The sequence below is a fragment of the Neopsephotus bourkii genome, unplaced genomic scaffold, assembly GCF_033783945.1.
Source record: "Neopsephotus bourkii isolate Nb327-2 ecotype Australia unplaced genomic scaffold, CSIRO-AGI_Nbou_v1 NB_1036, whole genome shotgun sequence".
Lineage (NCBI taxonomy): Eukaryota > Metazoa > Chordata > Aves > Psittaciformes > Psittacidae > Neopsephotus > Neopsephotus bourkii.
The window spans coordinates 2,740,692-2,765,733 of NW_026901525.1; the positions used below are offsets into that span (position 1 = coordinate 2,740,692).

At 53.0% G+C, this 25,042-nt stretch overlaps 2 protein-coding genes across 7 annotated transcripts; one reads left to right on the top strand and one right to left on the bottom strand.

The window, feature by feature from the left end:
- The first annotated feature begins 91 nt into the window (after nt 1-91).
- MEAF6 (MYST/Esa1 associated factor 6) lies at nt 92-7,228 on the top strand. Of its 6 annotated transcripts, none has more exons than XR_009726579.1 (8): nt 92-220; nt 369-484; nt 574-661; nt 1,083-1,128; nt 1,679-1,871; nt 5,253-5,310; nt 5,955-5,988; nt 6,454-7,228. XR_009726579.1 is itself a non-coding variant. In XM_061360773.1 (8 exons), the coding sequence occupies exons 1-8, from the start codon at nt 125-127 to the stop codon at nt 6,460-6,462; spliced, it is 612 nt and encodes a 203-aa protein (XP_061216757.1). In that variant the 5' UTR covers nt 92-124; the 3' UTR covers nt 6,463-7,228. The 6 variants fall into 6 exon arrangements, 5 of the variants coding, with proteins under 5 accessions (XP_061216757.1, XP_061216758.1, XP_061216759.1 ...); XM_061360773.1 differs by lacking the exon at nt 5,253-5,310 and adding an exon at nt 5,120-5,149; XM_061360774.1 differs by lacking the exon at nt 5,253-5,310.
- A 10,657-nt stretch (nt 7,229-17,885) lies between these two features.
- Nucleotides 17,886-24,764, bottom strand: ZC3H12A (zinc finger CCCH-type containing 12A). The gene is made up of 6 exons (XM_061360754.1): nt 24,616-24,764; nt 23,960-24,481; nt 20,805-20,944; nt 19,929-20,163; nt 19,295-19,401; nt 17,886-19,171 (listed from the first exon to the last, which is right to left on the bottom strand). The coding sequence occupies exons 2-6, from the start codon at nt 24,436-24,438 to the stop codon at nt 18,147-18,149; spliced, it is 1,986 nt and encodes a 661-aa protein (XP_061216738.1). The 5' UTR covers nt 24,439-24,481; nt 24,616-24,764; the 3' UTR covers nt 17,886-18,146.
- Nucleotides 24,765-25,042: the final 278 nt, after the last annotated feature.

The window sequence follows — 25,042 nt, forward strand, 5'->3', positions numbered from 1 at the left end:
GCGGGGCCGGGGCGGAGCGGTTGGGCCGGGCCGGGCCGTGCTCGGCGCTGCCCCCGGCGGCCCCTCCCGGCAGCGCAGCCGCCGCCCCGCTCCGCCCGCCCGGCCCGCTCAGGCCGCAGCCGCCATGGCCGCGCTGCACGCCAAGGCCGGCGGCCCCCCGCAGATCCCCGACACCCGCCGGGAGCTGGCGGAGCTCGTGAAGCGCAAGCAGGAGCTGGCGGTGAGCAACGGGGCCCGGCGGGGGAAGCGGCGGCGGCGGCGGGGCCTGGGCCGCGGGTGGCGGCGGCGGGGCCGGGAGGCGGCGGGGCCTGGGCCGCGGGGCGGGCGCGGGGCCGGGCCTGCTGCATGCGCTGCGCTGTGCCCGGCAGGAGACGCTGGCCAACCTGGAGCGGCAGATCTACGCCTTCGAGGGCAGCTACCTGGAGGACACGCAGATGTACGGGAACATCATCCGCGGCTGGGACCGCTACCTCACCAACCAGAAGTGAGTGAGCGACGGGCGGACGGAGGGAGGGAGGGAGGCAGCGCCGGGCCCCCTCCATGCCCCCTCCATGCCCGTTCTGCCTCTTTCAGGAACTCCAACAGCAAGAACGACCGCAGGAACCGCAAGTTCAAGGAGGCGGAGCGGCTCTTCAGCAAGTCCTCGGTCACCTCGGCAGCGGTGAGAGCCGGGCTGGACCCCGGCGGGCTGAGCACACATCCCGGTCCCCATCCCCATCGTCATCCCTTGGTGCTCCTCGGTGCATATGGTCCCACGGTGCTCTGGTTGCCCAGGCTGCTGCAGGACCAGTTTTCCATTTAAGCTCCTCTTCCCCAACCCTAGCATCTTCATCCCATGTAGCAGCCTCTTTCAGAGCCCTCTTCCCATTTAGTGCCCAGAGAGGTGGAAGGGAACCACCCGTGCTTGTCACTGCCATCATGTCCTTATCTTTTTGCTCCTACCCCCTATCTCCTGTGCTGGTGCTGGATTGTGAGCCCTCAGGCAAAAGCCTGGTGTGTCTTTGTGAGGTGATCTCTATGCTTTTCAACATTTGAGAAGTGGGGAGTCACTGCTCCCATTAACACCCCTTCTGCTTTCCTAGGCGGTCAGTGCATTAGCTGGAGTTCAGGACCAGCTCATTGAGAAGCGTAAGTGGCTTTTTCCTTTCTCTCAGGATTTGGAAGGAATGATGCTTCTGTCTCCAGCTGCCTGGACCCGGGCTGTACTCACTGCTCCCTGTGTGAGTACAGCCTCCATCCCGGGCGCTCCCGCACAGCTGCTGCCTGCACAAGGCAGCAAAGGCGCCCTGTGAGACTCAAGTAAAGTTGTTTCCTTTCTCGAGTAAACTCTGACACTCAACAAGAGTTCAGTGTGCGTTAAACTCATTTCAATGGGGTTGGTGCTCTTTGGAGAAAGAGGCTGAAAGAGCTGAAGCAACCCCTTGGTGTGTGTTATCAGTCAGAGGGACATGTGGAGAGCCGCATACCTTCAGGACATTTAAAAATGGGGTTGTAATTGATACCCAACTGGGTACATTTCTGGCCTGCTCCACTTGCTGTGGAGGTAGCTGCTGGCCTTAGGGGATGCTTCAGGTTCTATCTACCTCCTGATGCAGTAAGGTTTAGGCTGGCTCTGCTGCCCGTGCACTGTGCTCTACAGGGAGGTAACTTGTGTTCCCCTTTGCTTGTCCTGCTCTAGGGGAGCCGGGCAGCGGCACGGAAAGCGACACTTCTCCAGACTTCCACAATCAGGAGAACGAACCCAACCAGGAGGATGCTGAGGAGCTGGATGGGTCTGTGCAGGGGGTGAAACCCCAGAAAGCTGCTTCTTCTACTTCTTCGGGGAGCCACCACAGCAGCCACAAAAAGCGGAAGAACAAAAATCGACACAGGTTAGTGGCAGCAGCAGCCTTCTCGCCATGCCTGCTGCGCAGTTAGCTGCTGTTGGGTTGCTGTGATGTGAATGAGTAACTCGTTAGAATAACAAGCAGCTGGGGTTGTTTGTGTCAGAAACCTTTCTGGGTTTGAGTTGTACCTGTCCCATAGCATTTAGTGCCCCATTGCTGTATCAAGGAGGGGAAAACATGAAGGAGTTAATCAAGCAGCACAGGGTGCTGACTCCAGCTCTGGTCCAGCCATACTTTTGAGCAGGCTTTCTCAAGTCTCCTGTCTGTCCAGGAGAATAAAGCTGTCTGCCTCCCAGCAGAGGAAGATGGCAGTCCTGGCCTCCTGTGCTTGCTTACTGGTTTGTGCAGGACCAAGTGAGATGGGAATGTCAGAGCTTTCTTTGGAAAGGGGGGTGAAACGGAAAAGCAAGTCTAAATGTTCTGGGGATTGTGGGCCCTTCCAGTATCTTCACGAAGATTCCTATTCCAAGCCCTTTTAGCTGTCATGTACCAAACTGAGTCTCTTGATCATGACATAGAAGAGTTGCTTTGCTACGTTAACCTCAAAGTGTTTATTGTTAAGCTGATCCATGTGAAACAAAGATTTCCTGAACTCTTTATGGCTGGATTTAGGTGAATGGTTCTGACCTGTGAACCCCATAAAGCGTGATGCAGTGTGGCAGGCTGATGGCTCACACACTCCGTGCCTCACAGCGCTGCTCTCTATGGGCCAACATAACCTGCTGCTGGACCATAGAATCCCAGCCTGGTTTGGGTTGAAAGGAACCTTAAAGCTCCTCCAGCTCCAACCCCTGCCACGGGCAGGGACCCCTTCCACTGGAGCAGCTTGCTCCAAGCCCCTGTGTCCAACCTGGCCTTGAGCACTGCCAGGGATGGGGCAGCCACAGCTTCTCTGGGCACCCTGTGCCAGCGCCTCAGCACCCTCACAGGGAAGAGCTTCTGCCTAAGAGCTCAGCTCAGTCTCCCCTCGGGCAGGGTAAAGCCATTCCTCTGTCATGGAAAGCCATTAAAGGCAGGAGTCAGGCCTTAAGGGAGGAAACATGCTCTTGGAAAGAGGAGGCATTTACTGCAGAAATGCAGTAAGTGCAGAGCTTGGCTTTGGATGGGCTTTTCTCTTTAAGGGAACTTCTCATGAGTTAACGAGAGAGATGTTTTAAAGAGCAGTGGTTAAAATGTCCAGGGTTGCTGGGGGAAGGTTGGAGTGGGAGATGCAGAGGGAGGTATAGTGCTTGAGAAGTGTTTATCTGCTTTCTCCTTCATTAGGTTTTGGGGCATTAGTGTGTCTTTAATTCTTAGATCAGAATTTGCTTCCCACACCAGTCTTAATTGGGCAAACCTCCTAAAATACTGGGTGTCCCTTGGGTTCCTCGTGAGTCCAAAGCAGTTCAAAACTCTGTTATTGCCTCTAGACAATTGGAAAGACGTTGAATAACACAAGAAACTCCATCTGTGAATAAGTTCACAGAAACAGCCTCTAAACCTGAAGTACAGCTTAGGAAAACTGCTGTATCAAATGCATTCCAAAATGCTCTTCTAAGCACTCACCTGGCCAGCAAACCCATCCTCTGCACACACACTGGGGTGCAATCCAGATGCTGTAAATAACACTTTTGCTCCATTGCATAACCTGAACTGTAGGGACAGGAGTTAGGAAGAATCTGCCCTGCTGACAGGTTGTGGTGCTTTGGGGTTTCTTCTCCATTCCTTCCACTGAAACAGCTGATGCTGGGTACTGGCGGGGACAGTGTTGGACGTGAAGAGCCCTGGTCTGATCTGGTATGGCAATTCTTATCCTCCTAAGAGGTACATCAGACACATCCACGTTACAGAAAGGCTTAGTTAGTGATTGACTATTTTGTAATGCTTAGCATGGGCAGGTAAGAGAATTAAAAGAAGATAATTTAAGTTTGTAACAAAAACTCTTGTTAAAATTGTGATTACTATTACTATCCCCTAAATTTTGGCAGAAAAGACCAATTTATATCTGGCTTAAAAACCCCCAAGGAAAAAGCAGTCCCAGTCTACCAATAATAGAGCTATGTGCTTTAAAATGCATTGCAGCCCGGAGTGCTGTCAGAAGAGACCTGAGGGTCTGTTTCTTGAGTGCCATAGAATGAAAAAGAACCTAAAGAAACAGTGGCTTTTCTCTTTGATCAGAAGCTCTTGTGTTTGCCAGCACCCTGCCAGCGCAGTGTTCTGCTCTCCTGGTCCTGGAGCACGGGGAGGAGTTGGGAACTGAAGGTGCATTGAGTCCACTGGGTGTTCTGCTTTGTATGCCTCTTGGAGGGGTGTTGGGAATGGGATTCAGACTGGGCGGAACTGGTGTGAATAGGCAGGTCAGCTCCCAGCAGTGAAAACCAGGGAATCAGATGAAGTTGCAGTGTCTTTACTGCAGTCCTCTGTTCCCTGTGAACCCACAGGAAGGCCAGGATGGTTATTTTCTATGGGCTCAGCAGTTTTCATGCCTAAAAAGTGTTTCAGGAGAAAACAATACTGCTCTTAGAAAGTCCCTGCTGAAAAGCTCCCGAGTTGGAGCTGGTTTGTGGAGCAGCCCTTTCCAGCACACACAGTTGTTGGCTCTGAGGCAGGACTGTTCCTAGAGGCCGCCCTGTGGCATGGTGTGAATGCTGAGGCGAGGGGTGGGAATGTCACCAGCCTGTCACTAGCTTTGGCCAAATGACCCTGTTCTCTTTTTAGCTCTAGAAAGGAAGCGAGTGCAAGAGGATGTGTGTGTGCGAGTGCGTTGTGAGGCTCTTCAAATGCCAAGTCAGCCACTTCATTCTGTGTCCCCGGCTCTGCCTGAACCAGCTTTGCTTTGCTGTAATAACCTAGACAAAGCCTCTGCTCTCTGACCCCCCCTCTTTCGGTTTTGCAAGCGAATCAGTTTTCCTCTCTCTGAGCTAGGGGGCACTCCCGAGGGTCTGTCTGATGATAGCTCCGTTTTCAGCACCTAAAATCCCCTCCCTAAACCCACTCTGCCTCTGTTCTAACACCTCTGTTACCCAGAAACCCAATTGGGGAGGGGGACTCGATCTGGAGTGCTTTTTGTGCCCGAGTTGGGTTAAGAGATCTTAAGAAAGAACTTGATGGCATTTGAATACTGGCTTTATTATTTCTTTTATTTCCTTTGATTTTTTTTAGTAATCTCGCTAGGGTGGCTAATCAACTAATTTATTTAATTCATTAGTATATTAATTTCTATTGCTTTCTTCCTTTCAAATGCTGCCCCTCAGCCCGTCTGGCATGTTTGATTATGACTTTGAGTAAGTTTGACTTGAATTAGTACTTGTGCTGTGTTGTTAGTGTGTAGACACCAATGTGCCTTTTGAGACCTTTCTAACCCATAGTTTATCTGTTTAATTGTAGGTATGTATATTAGGTTAGGCTGGGAAGTTTTTTTTAAAAACAGAAAAACGTGATGGAGGTAACATTTTATTTAATAACTTCAGCAAAATTCAATTAACTTCACTCTCCTTTACTTTTCTATTTCATTTTTTTTTACTTAAAATAGAGCAAACTTTTTAACTTAAACCCGTAGTTTAAAAACCTGATTCTTCTGGCTTTGCTTCTGAAGGAGATGAGTGTAGATTGGATATTTCCTTCTGGAAAAATGTAATCAAACTCCATACCTTTGACTCATATAATCCCTGCTCATCTTGAACTCCTCTCTATCCCAAGTAAATAACCATCACCACTATGTCTGAATAATTACCTGTGGCATAGTTACACATCTAACAAATTAACATAGAGCATGCGTGTTTAACCTCATTTCTTTATGCTGCATAACTTCCCTGTGATTTTGGTTATGAACCTTTTATTAACTCCTGTTTTGAGTGGACCCAATATGCATTTTGGCAAATAAGAAAGAATCCACTCTCTTGTCTCTTTGCTGTTCTCTTGTCCAGTAATACTGGGACAGTGATTTGGCTCAGCCCAATTGAGAATGTGGATTGAATTAACCAAATAGTCTTTGTTGTAGCCTGTGCCATATGCAGTAGCTGGTTCTTTGAACGCTAGTGTTGGTTTAATGTATTGAAATGGACATTTCTCTTATCTTTCCAACCACAGGATTGATCTCAAGTTAAACAAAAAGCCAAGAGCCGTAAGTATCAGTGCTCTGTCATTGTTTTCATTGCTCATCTGTAGACTTGAGTGGCTGACTGACTCCTAATCTTAGAAAGCCTCCCTCTGCTGTAATTTAACCTTATTTTCATGGTTGAGGAGAATCATGGTATGAGCTAAGCATTGTCTTGTGGATGTAACAGTAAATAAGCCCAGGTAGGCTTGTTATGAAGCCAGGTCACAGTTAATCCTATGCACTTCTCATGAAGAAAGCTGTTTTGCGTCCTGTTGCCTTGTCATGATCTGGAGCATTAGAAGCATCTGGTTTGAGTTGATGTGTTCTTGAACTAAGGTTTTGAAGGGTCCTTTCTTCTGAACGTTTAGCTACATGTTTTGCCTGCAACTAATGGTGTGTAGAAATGAGAGAAGACTGAGAATCCCAGCTCTGCAAGCAGAACTGAAGGTAGAAAGGTGTTAATGTGCCCATCCTTTCCTTTCTCTGCAGGACTACTAGACTCATCAGTGCTGATGCTTCTGGGATTTAGGTCTGCGTGAATCCCCACTGAGAAAATGCCAGTTGACTGAATGAGCATGATGGCAGCTCTCTGGCCAAGTGTCTGCGGATGGGAGTGACTCACTCTCAAGAACTTAGATGGGGGGAGAAACTCTTGGACCATGTACTTTGCATCATTTATACGTCACCTGAGTTGCAGGAAGACTAAGGTGTAGTAGCAGTGGTAGTCCTGAATTCCTGGCTATTCTGTGCTTCCATCTCAGTCGGGAGCTTCCTAGAATTGGCTGACGTTGCTGCTGCCACCCCTGTCATCTGCAAACCCATGGAGAGGTATTTCTTTTTCCACTGGAAGTGGGCTGTGATTCAGTGTGGCCCATCCATGTTGTTAAGACTTAGATTACTTTTGTTGCTGATACTTAGCTTTGTAGTTTTGGTTTTGTTGGTTCTGTTGTGTGGGTATATTTTTTACAGCCAAGTGTATAGCTAACAAATGGACTTTTGGTTTCTTTGGTTTCATCCATGTAGAGTGGCAGGAACAGCTCCTTTTGGTTCTTTGTCAGGCAGAGAAGAAGGTGGTTAACCCTTTTCTCTGCAGTTTCATTTTAAACACCATCTCCTAAAATCTACACAGTGCTTTTAGAGGCGGGGAAGGCTGGAGCTTGAAGCCGTCTTGCTCTTTGCTGTCTTTGAGATCGGGTGGGTTCTCTTTTTAATACAAACTGATGTCATTTGTACATAAACAATAAAAGGTACATGTTTGTCTCTCTTCTCACAGTTTGTTCAGTCCAGAATCTGACTCTTGGTGCTTTGTGTTCTCCATCTGCTAAGTGAGGACTTTGTGGAATTCTTCCACTTGCACACAGTAGCTGCTCCTTGGCTCATGACCATGAGGAGGTTTCCTTTGTGCTTTCTTTCCTCTCGTAGACATAACAGGGAGTACTTGTAAGGATTGCCAGGCACTAATCTCCAGCTGTGTTCAACTAAGCCTGCTGCAAGGTAGGACTGGGTTCTCAGTCAGTTCTTGCTGATACTGGCAGAATGCCTGCAGATAAGGGCCGAGCAGCCTGGGTTGTCACTGGAAGAGCACACAGTGGAATGAGGGTTGGGTGCTTTTCACGGCAGCGAGGTCAAGATACCAGTGCTGATGCTGAAATCAGCTTTGCTTTCCTCAAGGTGCTAAGGTGCTGTAATGCAGCTGTGTCTACTTAAACTGTGCTGATGGAGGCCGTGCCATGGGAGCAGTTATCACTTTCCTGGTGTCTTGGCTCTTTTTGGGGTCCCTTTGGGCATCCCAGTCAGTCAGAGCAGTACCTAAGAGCCAAGGCAAATGAATAGGAGCAAAGCTCTCCCATTGTCTGGCTCCGGGATCAAGGCGGCTCAGTGGGAGCTGGTTTATCCTGGGGCTGGTGCTCTGCTGTCAGGGGCTGGCAGCTGCTTATCTATGGGGATGTAACAGCTTAACAGGCAAGCTGCAAAGCTGGCCTACTTTGTGTTTGAAGCAGCAGAGGTTAAAGAGAGGGGGGTGGAAGATCCAAGAAACAGCACAACCCCTGCAAAGCCTCGTTTTTCCATAGCTCTGGAAAGAAGGCGTTGCAGGGGATGGGTTTGCATTACTCGGCCTTGGTACAGAAGCAGTTTTAATCCTCCTCCTGCTGCTGCTCCAAAGCAAGGATCACAAGAACGCCTCAACTTCAAAGGGACCAAAGCACCTCTGAGCTGGAGGAAAGCTGCTCTGCCCTTTAGGCCAGCCCATTGACCTGCAGAGGAACAGCAAAGGGCTCGCACAGCTTGGGGTGAGTGAGTCCTGGGTGTGCAGGCGTGGTTGTGCTGGTGCCCATCAGCTCCACGTTCCCTGTGATACACAGCAGGGAGCAGGGGATGAAGCAGTGTTTGTCACTGAAGAACTGGAACAGCCTCTTCCGATGGGGACCGTGTCTGGTGGCAGCAGCATGGGGAGCCAGCGCATTGATGGCAATGGCAAACGTGTGCTTCACCACAGCTATTCCCACCCAGGCCCTTTGGCTGCTATGAGATGGGTGAGATTAAGAGCCCACAGGGCCCATGGGGTCTGTCCCAGCAGAGGGAACAGGCTCTGTCCCAGCACAGCCCCAGCTCTGCAGCACTGGTAGCACGGTAAGGCAGGGAGAGGTGCTCTGATCACCTTGGGAACAAGCACCATCACCTACACAAGTGCCCCGAGGTGGGTACTGGAGCCTGACTCCTATTTTATGTCTCAAGATCTCTGTTTTTCCTCCTAAACAACAAAACTAAGGCTCTCCAGCACAGGCAGGGCCTGGCTTTGGACACAGCAGTGAGGGCGAGCTCTTGATGAAAGCTAGAAGCAGTTTCAATCACAAGTCCTTTGCTTGCAGAGCAGCTGAGGAGTGGCCGAGCAGCGCCTGTCCCTATGGCCACCAAAGGCAGAGCAGGAGCAGCACTAATCCCCTGCCCAGTCTCGTCACCAAGAGGATTACGCAGTTTATGGAGCCCAGGCAAGCAGCAGAGCAGCCCTGAGGCCCCAGGAGCCGTGTCCAGGAGGGCTCCATGCACGGTGCAGCACCGGTAAGGGGGCAGAGCTGGGCAGGGGGTGCAGGTTTACCTGCTGAGCACAAGTCCCACATCCCAAGTGCTGGAATCCGGTCTGGGAATCTCTTGCCCTCCCTTTCAGGAGCCTGGCTGGACACCAGCACATGGTGCTGTGCCCTGGAGCTCCCCATTCACCCCTGCACGGTGGGTGAGCATCCTGGGGCCCTGCGCCATCCCCTCTCCATCTGCTCTGCAGGGCCCCCATGGGCAGGCAGCGCCGTGCAGCAGGGCCCAGGTGGAGGCAGCTCCTTCGTGCTGGGTGCCGGTGGCTCCTGTTGCTGTCCGGGACAGCGCTCCAGGGGCTGCAGTGGCTCTGGAGGCTGGCGTGGGTCAGTACCACGGGGCCCCTTCCCCAAGGGCTGGCACTCATTTGTGTTGGCTCCAGGCACCGTGTGGGCATGGGTGCATCGCATGGGGTGCTGCGGGTTGAGGCCAGTTGGGGGATCGGGAACCCTTGGGGCTTGGCTCTTGGTAGTGCACGGCTCTGCCCCCAAGAGCCCTGGGCACACTGCATGAGGCAGGTTTGCTCACCATGGACCCACTCCCCCAGTACCTGCTGGTCTTCTACAAGAGCTGCTGGGACATCGCCTTCCAGGGCACCGAGGAGGTAACTCCATGGGGGATGCAGAGACCTCTGCTCCCTGGGGCACATCCGAGCCTGGTGCCGTGGTGCTGGGTGGCACCAGCAGGGCTGCAGGTCCCCAAGGCACAGCACAGCCGTCATGGTGAGTGCCAGGGCCATGGGTTCAGCTGCCCGTGGCCATCAGTCCCTGCTGTCCATGGTGGCTTCCAGCTCTGCGCGGTGCTGAGGTTGAGGCTGGAAAGCGGCAGCGAGGAGAGTGAGGAGGAGGAGGAGGATGGGGACCCCAGTGCTGCACTGGAGCCGGGGCAAACAGGTGGGTCCCGGGTGCAGGGGTTCCCTGGTGCAGGTGGGTCCCTGGAGCAGGGGGGTCTCTGGAGCAGGGGGGTCTCTGGAGCAGGGTGGGTGCCATTGGGGTGCTGGCAGTGCTGAGCTGCGGTCCCAGGGCGCGGTGATGCCGGCGAGGCCGTGCTGGAGAGGCTGCAGGCACTGGAGGCCGACGTCCGCTTCCTCTGCACCGAGCTGGGCGCTGAGAAGCTGCTGTGGAGCAGCCGGTTCCTGGAGTTGCTGCGGGAGCAGCAGGGGCTGCACCAGAGGGTGAGTGCCTGCAGGACCCCCAGAGCCCCCCACGGCCCCTCCAGCACCCCGGACCCTTGCTCCCTGTCCCAGCTGCAGGAGTGGGCGCTGCGCTGGGACCACGGTGACGGCCCCGAGCTGCTGGGGGATGCGGAGGTGCCGAACACCACTGGGAGCCCCCAGGTAGAGCAGGGGAAAGGGGAGCCCCTGGTGGGAGAGGGGGTCCTGCACCAGAACTGGGAATGGGGCTCTGCCATGGGGACACCTCCAGCTCCATGCGGGCACTGGGAGGTACCGGGAGGAGATGGGGCCGTGCTCCCGCACTCGCACAGCTCCGGTCAGCGCTTCCCTTCTCACCCTTCTGCTCTGTTGAAGGAGGCCGATGGCTGGAGCTGCCCTGGCAGCCGGGACCAGCCCCAGCCAGGCCCCTGGGGCCAGCGGCTCCGTGATGGCCCATGAAGGTGGGAGCAGGGCGGCAGGAGAGGGGAAGGAGCCGCACATCACTCCCTGCCCGGGCAGGACGGCACCATCCAGCTCCTGTTCCCATACGTGTCCCCGTACATGCCTCCATCCCCCAGTGCCAGCCAGGCCCTGCCTGGTCCTGCCCATTCAGAGCTGCAGCAGGAAGCAGCCTGGAGGCAGGGGAAGGTGAGCAGCTCCCATGGGGCTACCCCGGGGCTGGCTGTGGCGGAACCCAGCAGCGAGCATCATCCAGATCTGCTGCAACTTGTTGGGAGCCACCCCACAGAAGGGGTGAGGGCACAGCCAGCTCCCCATCACCGTGCACAGTGGGGCCACACAAGGATTGCAAAACACAGGCACTGCCCCGTTTACTTCCTCGTTGGCCGGATCAGACCCCTCCGTCAGCGGCTCCATGCACGTGTTGTAACGCTCAGCTGGCTCCTTGCAACATCCCATGGTGAGAACCGGCTCTGCTGGGGCAGCTCGGGGACCCTCATCCCTGGAGAGGGGCTCAGCCAGGGATGCTGCGCCACGGGAGGACCAGGATGGAGCAGGGCGCTGAGCCTTCCATAAGTGCCAGGACAGGCCTTGGGCTCCCATACAGGGTGCAGGAGCGATGGGGCCACCCCGTGCCCAAGCCCTGGTCCCCCCTGCTCCATCCTCCCACTGCTGTGAAATAGGGGTGCTGCGGCCCCGGCCCTGATGCACTCAGGGAAGTGCTCCCTGCACACGGGAGTGGCGCTGCCGAGGGGAGCAGCTCCCCCTGCTCGGGATGCTCCTCACCAGCCCCCTTATGTGGTCCTGAGCTGCCCTCAGCCACCTCCACCAGCAGGGACCCCACAAGTGTCTGGCACTGAGGGACCCCCCAACAGTGGCAGGTAAAGGGGGGACAAAGCCCATTGCAGAGGCTGCCCCTAACAGACAGCAGCCACTTTGGTTTCATTGCCAGCATCAGGCAGACTCATCCGAACTGTGGAGCCGCTGCCCTGCAGAGCACATGGAAACCATCCCCACAGCCCCGAGTGCAGCCTCTGTGCCCACCCCAGGGCGCTGGCTGCATGCAGGGACCCGGGACAGGCTCCCCAGCAAGCAGGGATGGTTCCTCCCAACGTGCCCATGCAGCACCCAGCACCAGCAGGGAACTGATGCAATGCAAATAGCAGCGGCCTGACTCACCCTGCACCGACCTGGCTCCTGCCCGCTGCTGGAGGTGGGACAGCCCCGTGCTTTGAAACACCAAAACAAACCAGGTCCTGCAACCGAGACACCGGTGGGGCCCTGCAGCACCAAAACCCCAGGCCCAGGTGGGCTGCAGGGACCAGAGCATCCAGAAGAGCTGCAGCGGTGGTACCTGCGTTGACCCCTTCCAGCCCCATGCGCAGGCAGCCCCGCTGCAGCATCCTCACCGCATCCATCACCCAGGGAGGCAATCACTGCCTCCCCGCCTGCAGAAACCTTTCCCCAGGCCAACACCATGCAAAGGCTCCTGCCCTATTGCTCAAGCTGGTGCTGCACCTACCCCAGCACCCCTGTGCAGTGTGGGGCCATGGGGAAGATGCTTCTCAGGGCTGGCTTTGCCGGGAGGGCCGAGCTCCCCATGGCACTGCACGGAGGGGTTTGTCCTGCTCCAGGAGAAGCAGAGACAGAGGAAGCTGCCCTGGAGCAGCTCCTTCAGGGGAAGCTTTCCCCAGGCAAACCCTGAAGGAGCACGGGGGTGTTCAGGGCTAAACCCCAGGCACTGAGGAAGCTGGGGAGAGGTGAACTGAAAAATACATGGCTGGAGGGTGAGCACTGCTGCGCTCCGCATCCCTGCCTCCTCCTCTGCCTGCTTTCAGAGCATCACGGCCTGGTTTGGGTTGAAGGGACCTTAAAGCTCACCCAGCTCCAACCCCAACCCCTTCCACTGGAGCAGCTTGCTCCAAGCCCCTGTGTCCAACCTGGCCTTGAGCACTGCCAGGGATGGGGCAGCCACAGCTTCTCTGGGCACCCTGTGCCAGCGCCTCAGCACCCTCACAGGGAAGAGCTTCTGCCTAAGAGCTCAGCTCAGTCTCCCCTCGGGCAGGTTCAAGCCATTCCCCTTGCCCTGTCCCTGCAGGCCCTTTCCTTCCCCCCAGGACCCTCTCCAGCCGTTACCGTTCTGCTCACTCTGGTGCAGCGTTTCCTCCTGCATTGCTCACTTCCTCCATGCCTCACAGCAATGCCTGTGCCAGAGCTGAGCTGCTGCTGCGCTCGGGACACCCCTTCCTCCCTGCAGCCTCAGACCTGGGTTTGGTGCTGAACCTGCTGCCCTGTAAGGTGGCATCACCACACACACACACGTGTGCCTCCATCACACAGCATCCCCTTCCCCATGGCCTGTGCAGAGCCTCGGATCAGATCCCTGCCTCTGGAAACGCCTTGAAACATTAGAGTCAAGCTGGCCACATCCTGCACATCCCCTGTGGGAGGAACCAGATGGGGTCAAGTTGGAGTTTAAGGAGCAAGAAGAGCACAAGCAGAGCCTGGGAGCCGGATGGGGCCCCATGGACACTGGGTACCAGTGGAGGCAATGGATATTCGGTACGTGAACTCTGAATAATCCCAAAAGATAGAGCAAGGCCAGGAGAGGCCCTGGGAAGCTGAAGCAAGCAAGATAAGAGCTGGAATTCACTGAGTTATGAGAACTGTGGGCTGTTGGCAGCTTTTGAGGTCAAGTTCTCACACCTGAGCTTAACCAATTATGTGTTAGTCACTAAGGGTCTTCAAGACATGGATCCAATCATAATATGCCAAATCACTGTAAGTGCATGTAAGCAATGGTATATAAGGAGTTAAGGCTTTGCAATAAACGGCTTTTGTCTGATCCCACTGATCTCTGACTGGGTCCATGTACTTTGTGCAGCAGGTACCCGATTCCCTCCCAGCTGGAGGCCGCATCCCCTGCCCAGGGCCCTTCCTGGGTCACTGACCCAGGGGAAGGCAGGAGGGGAGCAGGCAGGCTCTGACCTCTGCCACAGCAGCTTCCCATTTCTGCCTTCCTTTGCTGGAGGGCTGCTTTACAGAACAATGCTCCAGCTCCCTGCAGAGGGGCTCTTCCCCTGCCTCTTCACCCCCTCTTTGTGCCGCGGGAGCAAAGCCTGTCCTTGGATGGTGTCCAATCGCCTTCCCATCTATTCCTGGCACAGCTGGGAGGGTAAAGAGGAGATTGCTCTTCTCTAGCCCCAAACCACACGGGTGGACCCCTCATTCCTATAGGGATGCTGGGGATGGACTCTTCATTAGGGACCGCAGGGACAGGACAAGGGGTAATGGGTTAAAACTGAAACAGGGGAAGTTTAGATTGGATATAAGGAGGAAATTCTTTCCTGTTAGGATGCTGAGGCACTGGAATGGATTGCCCAGGGAGGTTGTGAATGCTCCATCCCTGGCAGTGTTCAAGGCCAGGTTGGACGAGGCCTTGGGTGAGATGGTTTAGTGGCAGGGGGGTTGGAACTGGATGATCTTAAGGTCCTTTCCAACCCTAACAATTCTGATTCCTCTTTACAAACACCCTCACTCAGCCTCCTCACTTTCACACCCAAGTTTTCCCTATTCAAACCCTCCCTCCTCCGTTCCCTTTACACTGTCTCATGAAACATAGAATCATAGAGTAGTTAGGGTCGGAAAGGACCTTAAGATCATCCAGTTCCAACCCCCTGCCATGGGCAGGGACACCTCACACTAAACCATCTCACCCAAGGCCTCGTCCAACCTGGCCTTGAACACTGCCAGGGATGGAGCATTCACAGCCTCCCTGGGCACCCATTCCAGTGCCTCACCACCCTCACAGGAAAGAATTTCCTCCATATATATATATATATATATATATAATGCTTTTGGGGGGATGCAGCCACAGTGATGTGACCACTCCAACAACTTGGCTTGGAAGGGATGGGCTCACCAGACTCGGACTGCTCACAGCCATCCGGCAGCTCCCTGTTAGCCCCACTGCCCAACAGGAACGGCCTTGCATCACCTCCTCTTTCCCAGAGTTGCACCCTAACATTTCCCAGGAGCCTTCTGCCCCCCAGCTCCTCCCTTCAAAGAGAGCAGCAGCAGTTCCTCACCATGCTGGGGTTAGCAAAAGCTGCTCAGAGGCTGACAGGATGGAGACAGGGCAAGCCTGAAGCACAGGAAGCTTTCAGCAGGGTGCCTGTGTGTGACCTTAACTTGAAGAGATCAGCAAAGCGAGAGGAAGATCTAACCTATTTTAGATGGATAAGAAACACAATGCAAGAGCACAGCAGTTCTGACAGGTCCTCCCCACCGATGCGCCCCGAGGAAGCGGTAAGCCACAGGCTGCGTCGTGACAGCTCCACAATAACAGTGGGCAGGGAGGCAGCTCCTCTGACTCAGTGCAGGGGGAACCAAACACCCATCAGTGATGGTTCTGAGCAGTGCTCCCCTGGGCACCACAGCCCAGGTCCACCAGGATGCCTGGCACATGGGGAAGTGGTACTTACACTCCAACACAGAGGATGCTCCAGTTCACTCACGCAGAAGCCTTGGATGGGAGAATGAGAGCTCGGAACTGGATCTCCCTTGGGAGCAGTTTGTGGGGATAGTTTTGGTTTGTGCTAAGGACCAACCCTCCCTGATTGCTCCATGTGCCAACAAGACTGTCACTGCAATAGGAAAGGGCTGTTAACATCACAACCAGATGAATCACCACCACCTCTTCCTCTCCTGGTTACGGTAACAAACCTCATCCTGCCCAGATTCCCTTAGTAGCGTTGGTCCAGTTTGATAGAAGTAAAGATTCCCCCCACAGCCAGTAAATGACCTTTCAAGACTGTGAGGTTCCAGGTTTGGGTTCTGAAGCAAAGCCCTATCTCCAGGAGCCTTCCTTGCTTGTGTTGAGCTAGAAAAGGTCATTGCCCTGGATTAAATTAAGAGCACACATTTGAATAAAGACCAGATTTAGCAGCTCAGGGAAGAACACGCTGTGCTGTGAGATAGCAGGTGGGAGGGGAAGGTTCTTATACAGGAATGTGAGCACTGATACTCCTATTGCCTTTCCTCCCCAGTTCATAACAGAGCTTTAGAGCAAAGTCTTGACATGTTAGTGCGCTATCATGCTCCCCATCTGACACAGATGTGCTATAACTGGATGAAATATGTCTTCTTTCCAGGCTGCACTGTGGAACTGCCCACTGGAACTCAAGCACAGCCCATACTATTCCAGAGTAATGAGGAATGTGTTATTCCCAAGACATCCAGCACCATTGTGGTTCTCATAGTGGAACACGCCAGCACACTGCTGCCCCCCTCCACCTCCCCTGTGCAGGAGCCAACCTCAGCAATGCCCTGTGAGCAGTGAACACTGGATGTGCTGTGGTTTGCTATGGCAGTTTGGAGCTTCGATTTCTGGCCCTGTGACACTGCATCAGTTACCAAACCCATCAATACATCCAAGCCATCAGACTGCGTATGGAGAGCCAAGATTGCCAGAGGAAGGCCAGGGAGGAAGAGGATTCCCTGACTTCCATGGAAAGCCAGCCAAAACGCTGACTGGGCCTTCAAAAAGCCACCAGAGTCCAAAGAATTCAACTCAGCAGTTTTTATTTATATACCAACATGTTCTTGCTTTGCCATGGCTTTCACCCGGCTGCCTCCATTCAGTACATGGGCTATACACTGCATAATGCCAGAGAGGTCAGTAAAACATCAGCTTGTGAGCATACAATGTTAATCTTCTGATTGCAAGAGAAGCAGCATGTATGAGCATTCATTCCATCAGAACACCAAACCCCACCACGCCAAGTAACACAATGGCCGAGTCGAGTAACACCCTAATTAAAACCAGCCTCAAGCAGCAGAGTTGCTGGGCAATAACATTAAAAACCATTTTTCCTGTAATTTACAAATATGCAAAGTCTCAGGTTACTTAAAATTAAGAAGCATTTTGCTTACTAACATGAAACATTACTGGTCAGTAATGTATCGTAATTCACTGGGTATACAGGTTTCTGTGTCCCTGTGGTTTCTATGGCACATGGTGCCAGTCTGGGTAGGTCACTCCTTGGACAGTCAGAGGGAAGAAGAGGGCTCTCCAATTGCTGTATCCTGCTCTCCCCATCATGACTTGCCACTCAACGACCTGGGTTTAACCACAAGCTGGACGTATTTAAAAACACATAACAAAACCACACAGATACAATGTGTATCAACAAATCAACTGCTTCTGGCCTGCAAGTGCAAGAAACACCTCTGCATTCTAAGCACAGTGAAATGCCAGGACCAGAACCAATTACTACAGCAATTGGTTTTGCATCTTTAAAATCAGTTACAGTATCTACAGTAAAAAAAAACATCTTTCAGAGTAAAAGGGAATGAGAGGGGAACAGTCTTACCAAGTAAGCCTTGTTCTACATTTTTGGATGCTGCTATAGTTTGACAAAGCTGAAGGGGACAGGAGAACACTGGTAGGAAGATGAAGCAACAGCTTTACAGAGGAAAAACTATTAAGGAATCCTCCAGAATAGGACTGGCAGCAGTCCAGACATGACTACAGCTGGTTTAGTGGGTGCTCAAAGCTATTGCTGTCTGCAGACACAAGGCACAACATCATAAATCCTCCCTGTCAGTGGTGTACAGAGATAGCCTAAGCGAGGTACCAGGCAAGGCCAATGTTTCAGCATCAACACCGTGGTCACCCTCGTGTTCTGACAACTGCATGTCCCAGCTCCGGAGCAGTGTCAGGCCTCTCATCCTGAGGAAGGGCTGCACTCCCAGCTCCTGTTTCCTGGGAGCCGAGCAGCTTGCTAAGCACTTGTGGTACACATTGGAGAGCTGCCTCATCTCAGGAAGGGCAGCTTCAGTGGGACAGGTATGGAAAGCATCCTCAGAGAAGTGCACCAGTAAATCAGAGCCAGCTAAACCTAGCTTCGTACTAGATAGAATCCACCACTTCCCTCAGATCTGCATGGCAGGATGTCATAATGAGGCTTAGTTAACAGCTAAGAACAGCCTTGACAATGCATTTCAATCTTAACAAGCCTCATGCCACTGCAAAGGTACTAGCCCAGATCTTTCATAAGCCCCCCCACCCAAGTCGTCCCTCTGCATGCCCAACATACACTAAACCATCTCAAAACTGATGCTTATGGGAGGAGTAAGGTCACACGCACTTCCTGAACAACTGCAGGAATTTAGGGTGGGCCTAACTCACTGTGCAACCCCCAGAGGAAAAGTCCTGCAACCTCTTCTGTTCAGCACCCAGAGCCTCTTCAACAGCCCCTGGGGAAGATGGGACCCTAAGGTGCTCTCACCTAAGAGGGGCATGCTGTCATACCTAGACCAGAATTTGCTGTGAGCATACCACATCTGGTATCCAGCTTCCAACTAGAGCCTGGTACTTCCAAGGAGTAAGAAGGAGCCCTCAGAAGGCAGCTATGGCAGCTACAGAGTGCAAACACCGCCCTTTAAGCTTTTCCCATGCCTGGCTGCCCTCAGCATCACCTCATATACCTGGATTCTGGGACTTGTATGTGAGTATCTCTGCAGCGAGCCTTTGGGGATCCAGAAGCCGAGGGAAACGGCTCATCACAGCATCAACTAAGTGGGGATGGAAGATGCCACACAGCTTGACATGCACGTTGGCCCGTTCCTCTGCAAACTGGTCAGACACAGCCCACTGGCAGGAGTCCCCATACGCTGGCCCTGGGGCTCTCTGCACTGAGCGAGGATCTCGCACACTGGAAGATCTCACTTGAGGAGGAGGCATCTGGTATGGTTCAGACCAGTACTCACGAGAATGGGGTGGAGGGGTGGTATACTCACTGGGCAGACTGTATTGCCCAGCATTAGCTGGGTGTACCGGTACTCCATAGCCTGAGAAAGAGTGAGGTGGTCCTGAGTGAGATATCTCAGGGCTATACTGCAAGAAGCTAGCACCAGAGGAAGAAGATTTGTGGGAACCATGCTTGTAAGAGACCAGACCATTTTGCTCTAAGCTGGGAGAATGTGGGTAGATGGGTCTCTGCCTACCGCAGGTGCAGACTGCCACCTGGTCAGCATGGGAATGATCACAGTGACTGGTAGATCTGTAAGGCCACATATCAGACAGTTGGTTCTCCAGAGATCCAATGCCTGAGTCAAGATGCTCCTGAGAGGTGTAAGCCAGAGAGTCCATATGAGGCTGCTGGTACCTGTCAGAGGACCTGTGGCTCCCACTGTTAGGGGGGACGCTGCCTGGCACACAGCCTTTGACCTGAAGCACAGCATCGCTGGCCTTTGCCTTGTGGGTGAAGCTCTTCCTCTCTGCAGAGACCTTCTGCAAAGAGCTTTTATCACTCTCTGAGGGCATAGAGCACAAGAGCTCTGCCTGGGAACCTCTTTTGCCCTTTTTCTCCTCCTTGGCACTGGTACTTCTGGTAGGAGACAACCTTGCATTGGCTCGGAGTTCATCAGCTAATGAGCGCTGGGGCTGATTGATCCTTTCGGGGTGGTAGAATTTACACTTAATTCCATAAGTGCATTTCTTCCCTGTAAGGAAAGGCAGAGCATGGAATGAGCATGGCATGACCAGCTGAACTTCACTTTGCTAATAATGTACATACTACACTTGCACAGACACCTCAGTCTTCACATTTAGAAGGCAGCTCTTACCATAAGGGCACTGCTGTTTCTTGTTTTCTGGCACCACAGGTTTCTTTCTGAGGAAGTTATCCAGGCTGGGGCCATGGCGCCCTAAGGGATCATCTGGAGGCATAAACCTAAAGGAAAATAAAACTCATTCAGGAGCAGTTCACTTTCCTGGGTCAGGGTGTCATTTCTTCTTCAAGTCTCCCGTTTCATTAAAGAGTAAGAATAAAAGCTCCTATCTGAGCCCCAAGAAGCCTTCCCAATTCACTGCAGACAGAACCTTCCTGTCTCCAGCTAAAGACCAACATGAAATGCTTCACTGCAGGCACAAGGTTCTGTGCTCTGTTGCTGATCAGAATTAGTACTTGCTGCAGGGCCTGCTAATGACTGTCCTGTGAGGAAACTGAGCCTCAAAGCTCTCCTAGGAGCTCCACTACAGCAGAGCTCCTACCTCTAAGCTATGAGCAGCTATTGAGATGCCTCCAATTTCTTATGCCTTTGTACCTCGTCACAGTTGGGCAACTCTTCCCACCACACTTCCTTCTACAGTTCTGTACCAGCCTTTTGTTCTTTTCATACCTCACTTGCTATTGCTTCATTAAAACACGACAGCTCACCCAGATCTGATTTAAAAGCACAGGAAGAATGGGAAACGTACTTGTCATTAACAAAGGAATACATCAGCAGGCGCTCCTCGATGAACTTCTTCCACTCAGGACGCTCGTTCTGCAGGTCCCGATAAGTATCGTTGGAAACCACAATGCCATCAGACTCATGTGCCAGCTTCACAATGAAGCGATCGTCGTAGCAGACAACGCGTTTGCCTCCAACCCTCCTGGAAGGAGTGAAGACCAGAATTTTCTTCTTTTCAAGGTCACGGAGAATGTACTGGTCTAGAACAAACACAACTGTGAACACACATACGCAGCCCAAAGGCCTTCGCACACATAAAGCGACATCATCGAGACATGACAGGATTCATGTAAAGTCACTCCACCTCTCCCACAATCCAGCCTGTATGCTCATCTCTTTGCTTACACCATCCATCAGGCTGTCAGAAGGGGACTCCCACACCCAGTACCTGCATGGCACCCACAAACACTCAGAGCACACAGAGGCTGCTGTAATAGTCAGTCCCATCCACATAATCCTCGGCATGCAAAGTGCAATATGCATTTAAGACTGGCAGGCTCCTATCTTTTATCATGCCATATTACAGGCATAGGTTTCTGGGTAAAGCTATTTGGAAATCTCAGCTCTTTGCAAGTTCGGAGCAAACTGCTCTCAATGTGAGTAATTCTTACCAAGCTTTAACTTTTAGCATGAAGAAATTCTGTCCAGGCTACGGTGTCAAGTATGTTACAGTCAAACACTCACTTTGGGGAGAAGTTAATGACTAATTCTCACTGGGCAGCAGCTTACTGGATCTCTTACTACTCAGATCTTCCACTCATAAGTTAATTACTAACTACAGCTCATTAACTGACACAGCAGTAAGCCTGAAAAGCCACTTTTGGTTTTCATATTTCCACACCTGTTATAAGCACATCTGGTCGTGGCTGCTCCTTCCTCCAAGATGGCACAAAGACTGTAATATCCTTGTGTCCCCTGTCCCAAAACCACTGGACAGCCAGAAGGATACCTCGGCAGGAGAACACCTCTTTATTTCCATGGCTGCAAAGAAGAACAGGAAGACTCTCAATAGTCAGGATATGGACAGACCAGTCAGGCAATACAGTAAGCAAACAGATCCAGCAACTCGGAAAAACTCTAGTGAAGAAGCATTAAGAGCAGCACAATCAGTATTTGTTACTCATCTTGTGTAAACAGCATCAGCAACTCATAATTACTGCTCCTTTCAGCACCTGAGGACCAAGAAACACCCAAATCCTCACCAGGAGGGAAAGAGCAGCTGTAATAGTTGCAGCTGCTGAAACAGAACCTTTGCTTTAACTCTGGACTGTAGATCTGTATTTTTAGCCCTGAGTACAATGTGAACTTCAACACCCTTTGTCCTAGTCTGCCAGCAGCTAATTCCTGCCAGCATAAACTGTACCCTCACCAGGGGTTTTGCTTGTAAAGTTATTCTGATAACTTCAGGAAAAAAGACATCTTATACACTTACATCAAGACAACCAGCACTTAAAGATGCTTCATTATTATATTATGGCCCCAAATCAGTGACAAAGGTGGCATCTGCACAAACCTAACACCTCCTGTTAACAGGATCAGCACTCAATGTCCTAACAGCACTTGTCAGTTTGAGAACAAAGTTTGACAACAGCATCAGAAGCCACGCACCAATGCAGAAAGCTGCTGCTTAATTCTTTATTAGGTCCTATCAATAGTTTCCAGAACTAAGAGGAAACTACAGCTTCTGTTTTACAAGTGCCAGTAGTTACAGCATAATCAGCTCTTTTGCTGGTAATGGTTCTGGCAAACATTCAACATTTCTGTATCACAGCCCTATATTGCATTCTGGGGATCTACCAGCCTGTGTTTCATGATAACACGCTGGTAAGATGTACTATACTGAAGATAACTGGTCTCATAATTCAGCCAGATTTCCTCACCTGGGCACTGCTCCTGCCCTCAGGTTTACCCTTCCCATCTACACTCCAGTAACATTTCAACTCCATGTAGCACACCAGTGAACTCCTCCATTAAGCGATTACCAAAGAACCTACATCCCAGCAGAGACACTGCTAAAATCTATTCCATAGTAGCACCAGAAAGAAACTTGACTTCTCCTGCCCTCACCCTTCTCTGAAACTGTTAGGAAGATCAGAGTTATAGACTTTTTAGAGTAAGCATTTTGGTACTTTCAGCATGAAAACTAACACCTACAGAGACACCCGATGTACATTCAGAATCCCAAGTTACAGAAAGGCTGACATTAACAATTGGAACCAAGACACTCTAAGAGGTTTCAGATACTCTAAGAGGTTTCTCCAGTGTCAGACCGGTTTTGCTGCAGTTACCCAGACACAGGTCACTGTGATCTCTTAGAGATAAATACAAAAAGCAGAAGTTTTTCTTTCTGAGTCCCTGCTACCAATCTCACATCTCCAGAAGGCACCTAAATGGGCTGATCTGATTTGGCAGCAGCCAAGGAAAAATTCCCTTAGAAGGAAGTAAAAGCTAATTTCCACTCTGATTTGCATATGTTTGTCAAGAGCTGCTCAGCCAGGCCGCTGTACACACGGCAAATGAATCAGCAGGGAACATCACACCATCAATACAGGAAGTTTCAGAATGGAATTCCCCTTCTAGCATATTGCTTAAAAAAGGCAGCATGCTTCTCTCCTATCGGGCTCTGTCCCATCAGCAGCATTACTGCCACCTGGCCTGCCCTCAGTCACATCTGCTGGGCTCTTTGGGATAACTTCCATAGGGAAGGGGCTCTGCATTCAAGCCCCACAACCAGTTCTGTTGTTTAAGCACTTCTCCAAGCTCTATTAGCCCAGGTCTCACAATGGGCCATTCTCCTCAAGTGACTGCAGAGCTGCTGGAGAGCCACAGGGAAAGGGCTGAGCTCTCCCGTGCACACCCAGGTCCCACCTTTTCTTCTCCAACCTCACTCCATTGCCACCAGAATTCCTTATTTCCCCTGGGAGGCGCAGGCCGGCTGTTGCTTGCACAGCAGACTGAACCCATCTCTGCTCAGTCCCATTCTCAGAACTGCCAGCCACAGCCTAGAGAAAACCACACCTGCAAGCAAAGCTCCACTCAGCACTTTCACCTTCGACAAAAGCTCCAGGAATCCAGAGCAGCTGTGTGCAAACAGACTTATGCTTTAATTAAGAAGTCTTTGTACACAAACAGACACTACAAGACCTATTAAACTAAAACACAGCGAAGGAGGCTTGCTTTTGAACTGCAACAGCAGAGCCCAGTTCTGAAACTTGAATGTATTAAATTAACCCAGCCCAGACTCCTTGTGTAGAGGTGTGGAACACAACATCAAGGGCTGGGGTGAGGGCAGGCAATGCTCAGCACCATACCCAAGGTGACAGCAGGGACATCAAGCCAGTAAATATTCAACTCATGGGTGCTCCATGGATATCAAGGCTCCTGCACTCCCACTAAAGCAGCTCCACAGGCTGCCTCTGGTCACAGTGCCCAACGGGACCTGTGCCATCAGCACCTATGATGCTGAGGATGACCTGCAGCCCCGGACAGGCTGGAGAGGCCCTTTAACATCTTACCTGTTCTCTGTACAATACACAAAGTCAGCCAAAATACAAGAGCCACAATTCAGAGACTGGTCTCCAATGCAGGAGACAGCTCTGTATTACAGAGCCTCCTCTAATTAACCCTGTAATTATTTATTGAGCAACTTCCTGCTACTGAAACTTACATAAAGCCATTAGGTAAGAGGACAATGTATCTTCAGTTATCCTCCTCCTAAGCTGGGACACACAAGGAAATGACTCTATTTCCCCAGAAAGCGTGCCTGCCTCTGTCAGAACCCTGTGACCACTGCTCAGGGGCCGGCAGAGACCATGGGCAGGACAGGCACCAAGGCAGACGCGATGCTCATCAGTGCCCTGGGAAACATGACCAGAGCACCCAGCTGCTTGCAGACTCCATGCTCTTGGCACCCCTCAGACCATGTAAAACCAGCACCCCACTGAGCACCAACAGCCCCAAAGGGACCACCATGGCCACCCAGAGCCCCAAACGCACCTCATGGCCACGTTGCTGCCATCGATAACGATGGGCTTCAGGTTATCGCTCTCCGCCTCCTCCGGGCCCGGCGCCGGGCTCTTGTTCCCGGCTCCCCCCCGCGGCACCAGCGGGGCCTCCTTGGTGTCCGCCGGGCTCTCGGTGCTGTCCCGCTCGGCCGGGCCGTGCTTCACCAGCTCCCCCAGCACCGTGTTGGTGTCGGCGTTCAGCCCCAGCTTCTGCAGCACGACGTGGATCTCCGAGGAGGAGTACCCGAGCTTGCGGAAGAAATCCACCTTCAGCTGCATCTCGGCGCTGTCGCAGGGCTCCCGCCCGGGGCTCCCCGGCTCCTCCGGCGGCTCCGCGCCGGGCAGGCCGAGGCAGCGGCCCTCGCTCGCCTCTCTGCCGCTCATCCTCTCCCCAAGCCGGGACGCCGGCGGCCTGGCTGCCGGGAGCGCCTCAGGCCAGCCCGGGGCGGAGGAGACGCTGCCCGCGCTCATGGCTCCCCGCGGGGTACTCCCGGCCTCGGCTCACGCTCAGGACCTGCGGGCCAAAGCGGGCGTTAGCAGCGGGGCCCGGCCTCCGCAGGGACCCCGGGCCAGGCCGCGCCGTGGAAGGCCTGGCCGGCCCCCCCCCGCCGCCCCGGAGCCGCCCTCCCTTCCGTCCCCGTCCCTTACCGGCCTGCCCCCGCCGGGCCGCCGCTGCGTCTCCATGGGGCCAGCGCGCACCGGGCGGCGGCCGCCGCTTTATACCGGGGCCCGGGCCGCGCTGCGCCAACGCGGAAGGGCAGAGCGGGCGGGGGCGGAGCAGCGGCCGCTTCCCGGTCCGCCCCGCGCCCCGCCCGGCTCGGCCCTGCTGCTGGGACCGGTGCTCCGGACCGGACCGGACCGGGCCTGGCCTCTCCGCCGGGCGAGCGGAGCAGGGCAGGGGCTCGGCCACCCGCTCCCCCCGCTCGGCGTCCCCGGTTCCTCGGGGCCCTCTCTGCGGAGCAGCCCCGCAGATGTCGGTGCAGGTCCCGCTGCAAACACCTGGCTCCTATGCAAATCGTGTTGCAACGCGGGCAGATTTGCCCCGACAAGCGCGCTCGTTAGGTAAATGCAGCCT

Excerpts from the sequence above, each read along its gene's own strand:
- MEAF6 (XM_061360777.1), top strand. The coding sequence starts at position 125 with ATGGCCGCGCTGCACGCCAAGGCCGGCGGCCCCCCGCAGATCCCCGAC. Across the intron at positions 662-1,082 it reads CCTCGGTCACCTCGGCAGCG|GCGGTCAGTGCATTAGCTGG; the intron begins GTGAGAGCCGGG and ends CTGCTTTCCTAG. Across the intron at positions 1,872-2,008 it reads AAGAACAAAAATCGACACAG|TTGTACCTGTCCCATAGCAT; the intron begins GTTAGTGGCAGC and ends TCTGGGTTTGAG.
- ZC3H12A (XM_061360754.1), bottom strand. The coding sequence starts at position 24,438 with ATGAGCGCGGGCAGCGTCTCCTCCGCCCCGGGCTGGCCTGAGGCGCTC. Across the intron at positions 19,402-19,928 it reads TATTCCTTTGTTAATGACAA|GTTTATGCCTCCAGATGATC; the intron begins GTACGTTTCCCA and ends ATTTTCCTTTAG. Across the intron at positions 19,172-19,294 it reads GAAACAGCAGTGCCCTTATG|GGAAGAAATGCACTTATGGA; the intron begins GTAAGAGCTGCC and ends CTTTCCTTACAG.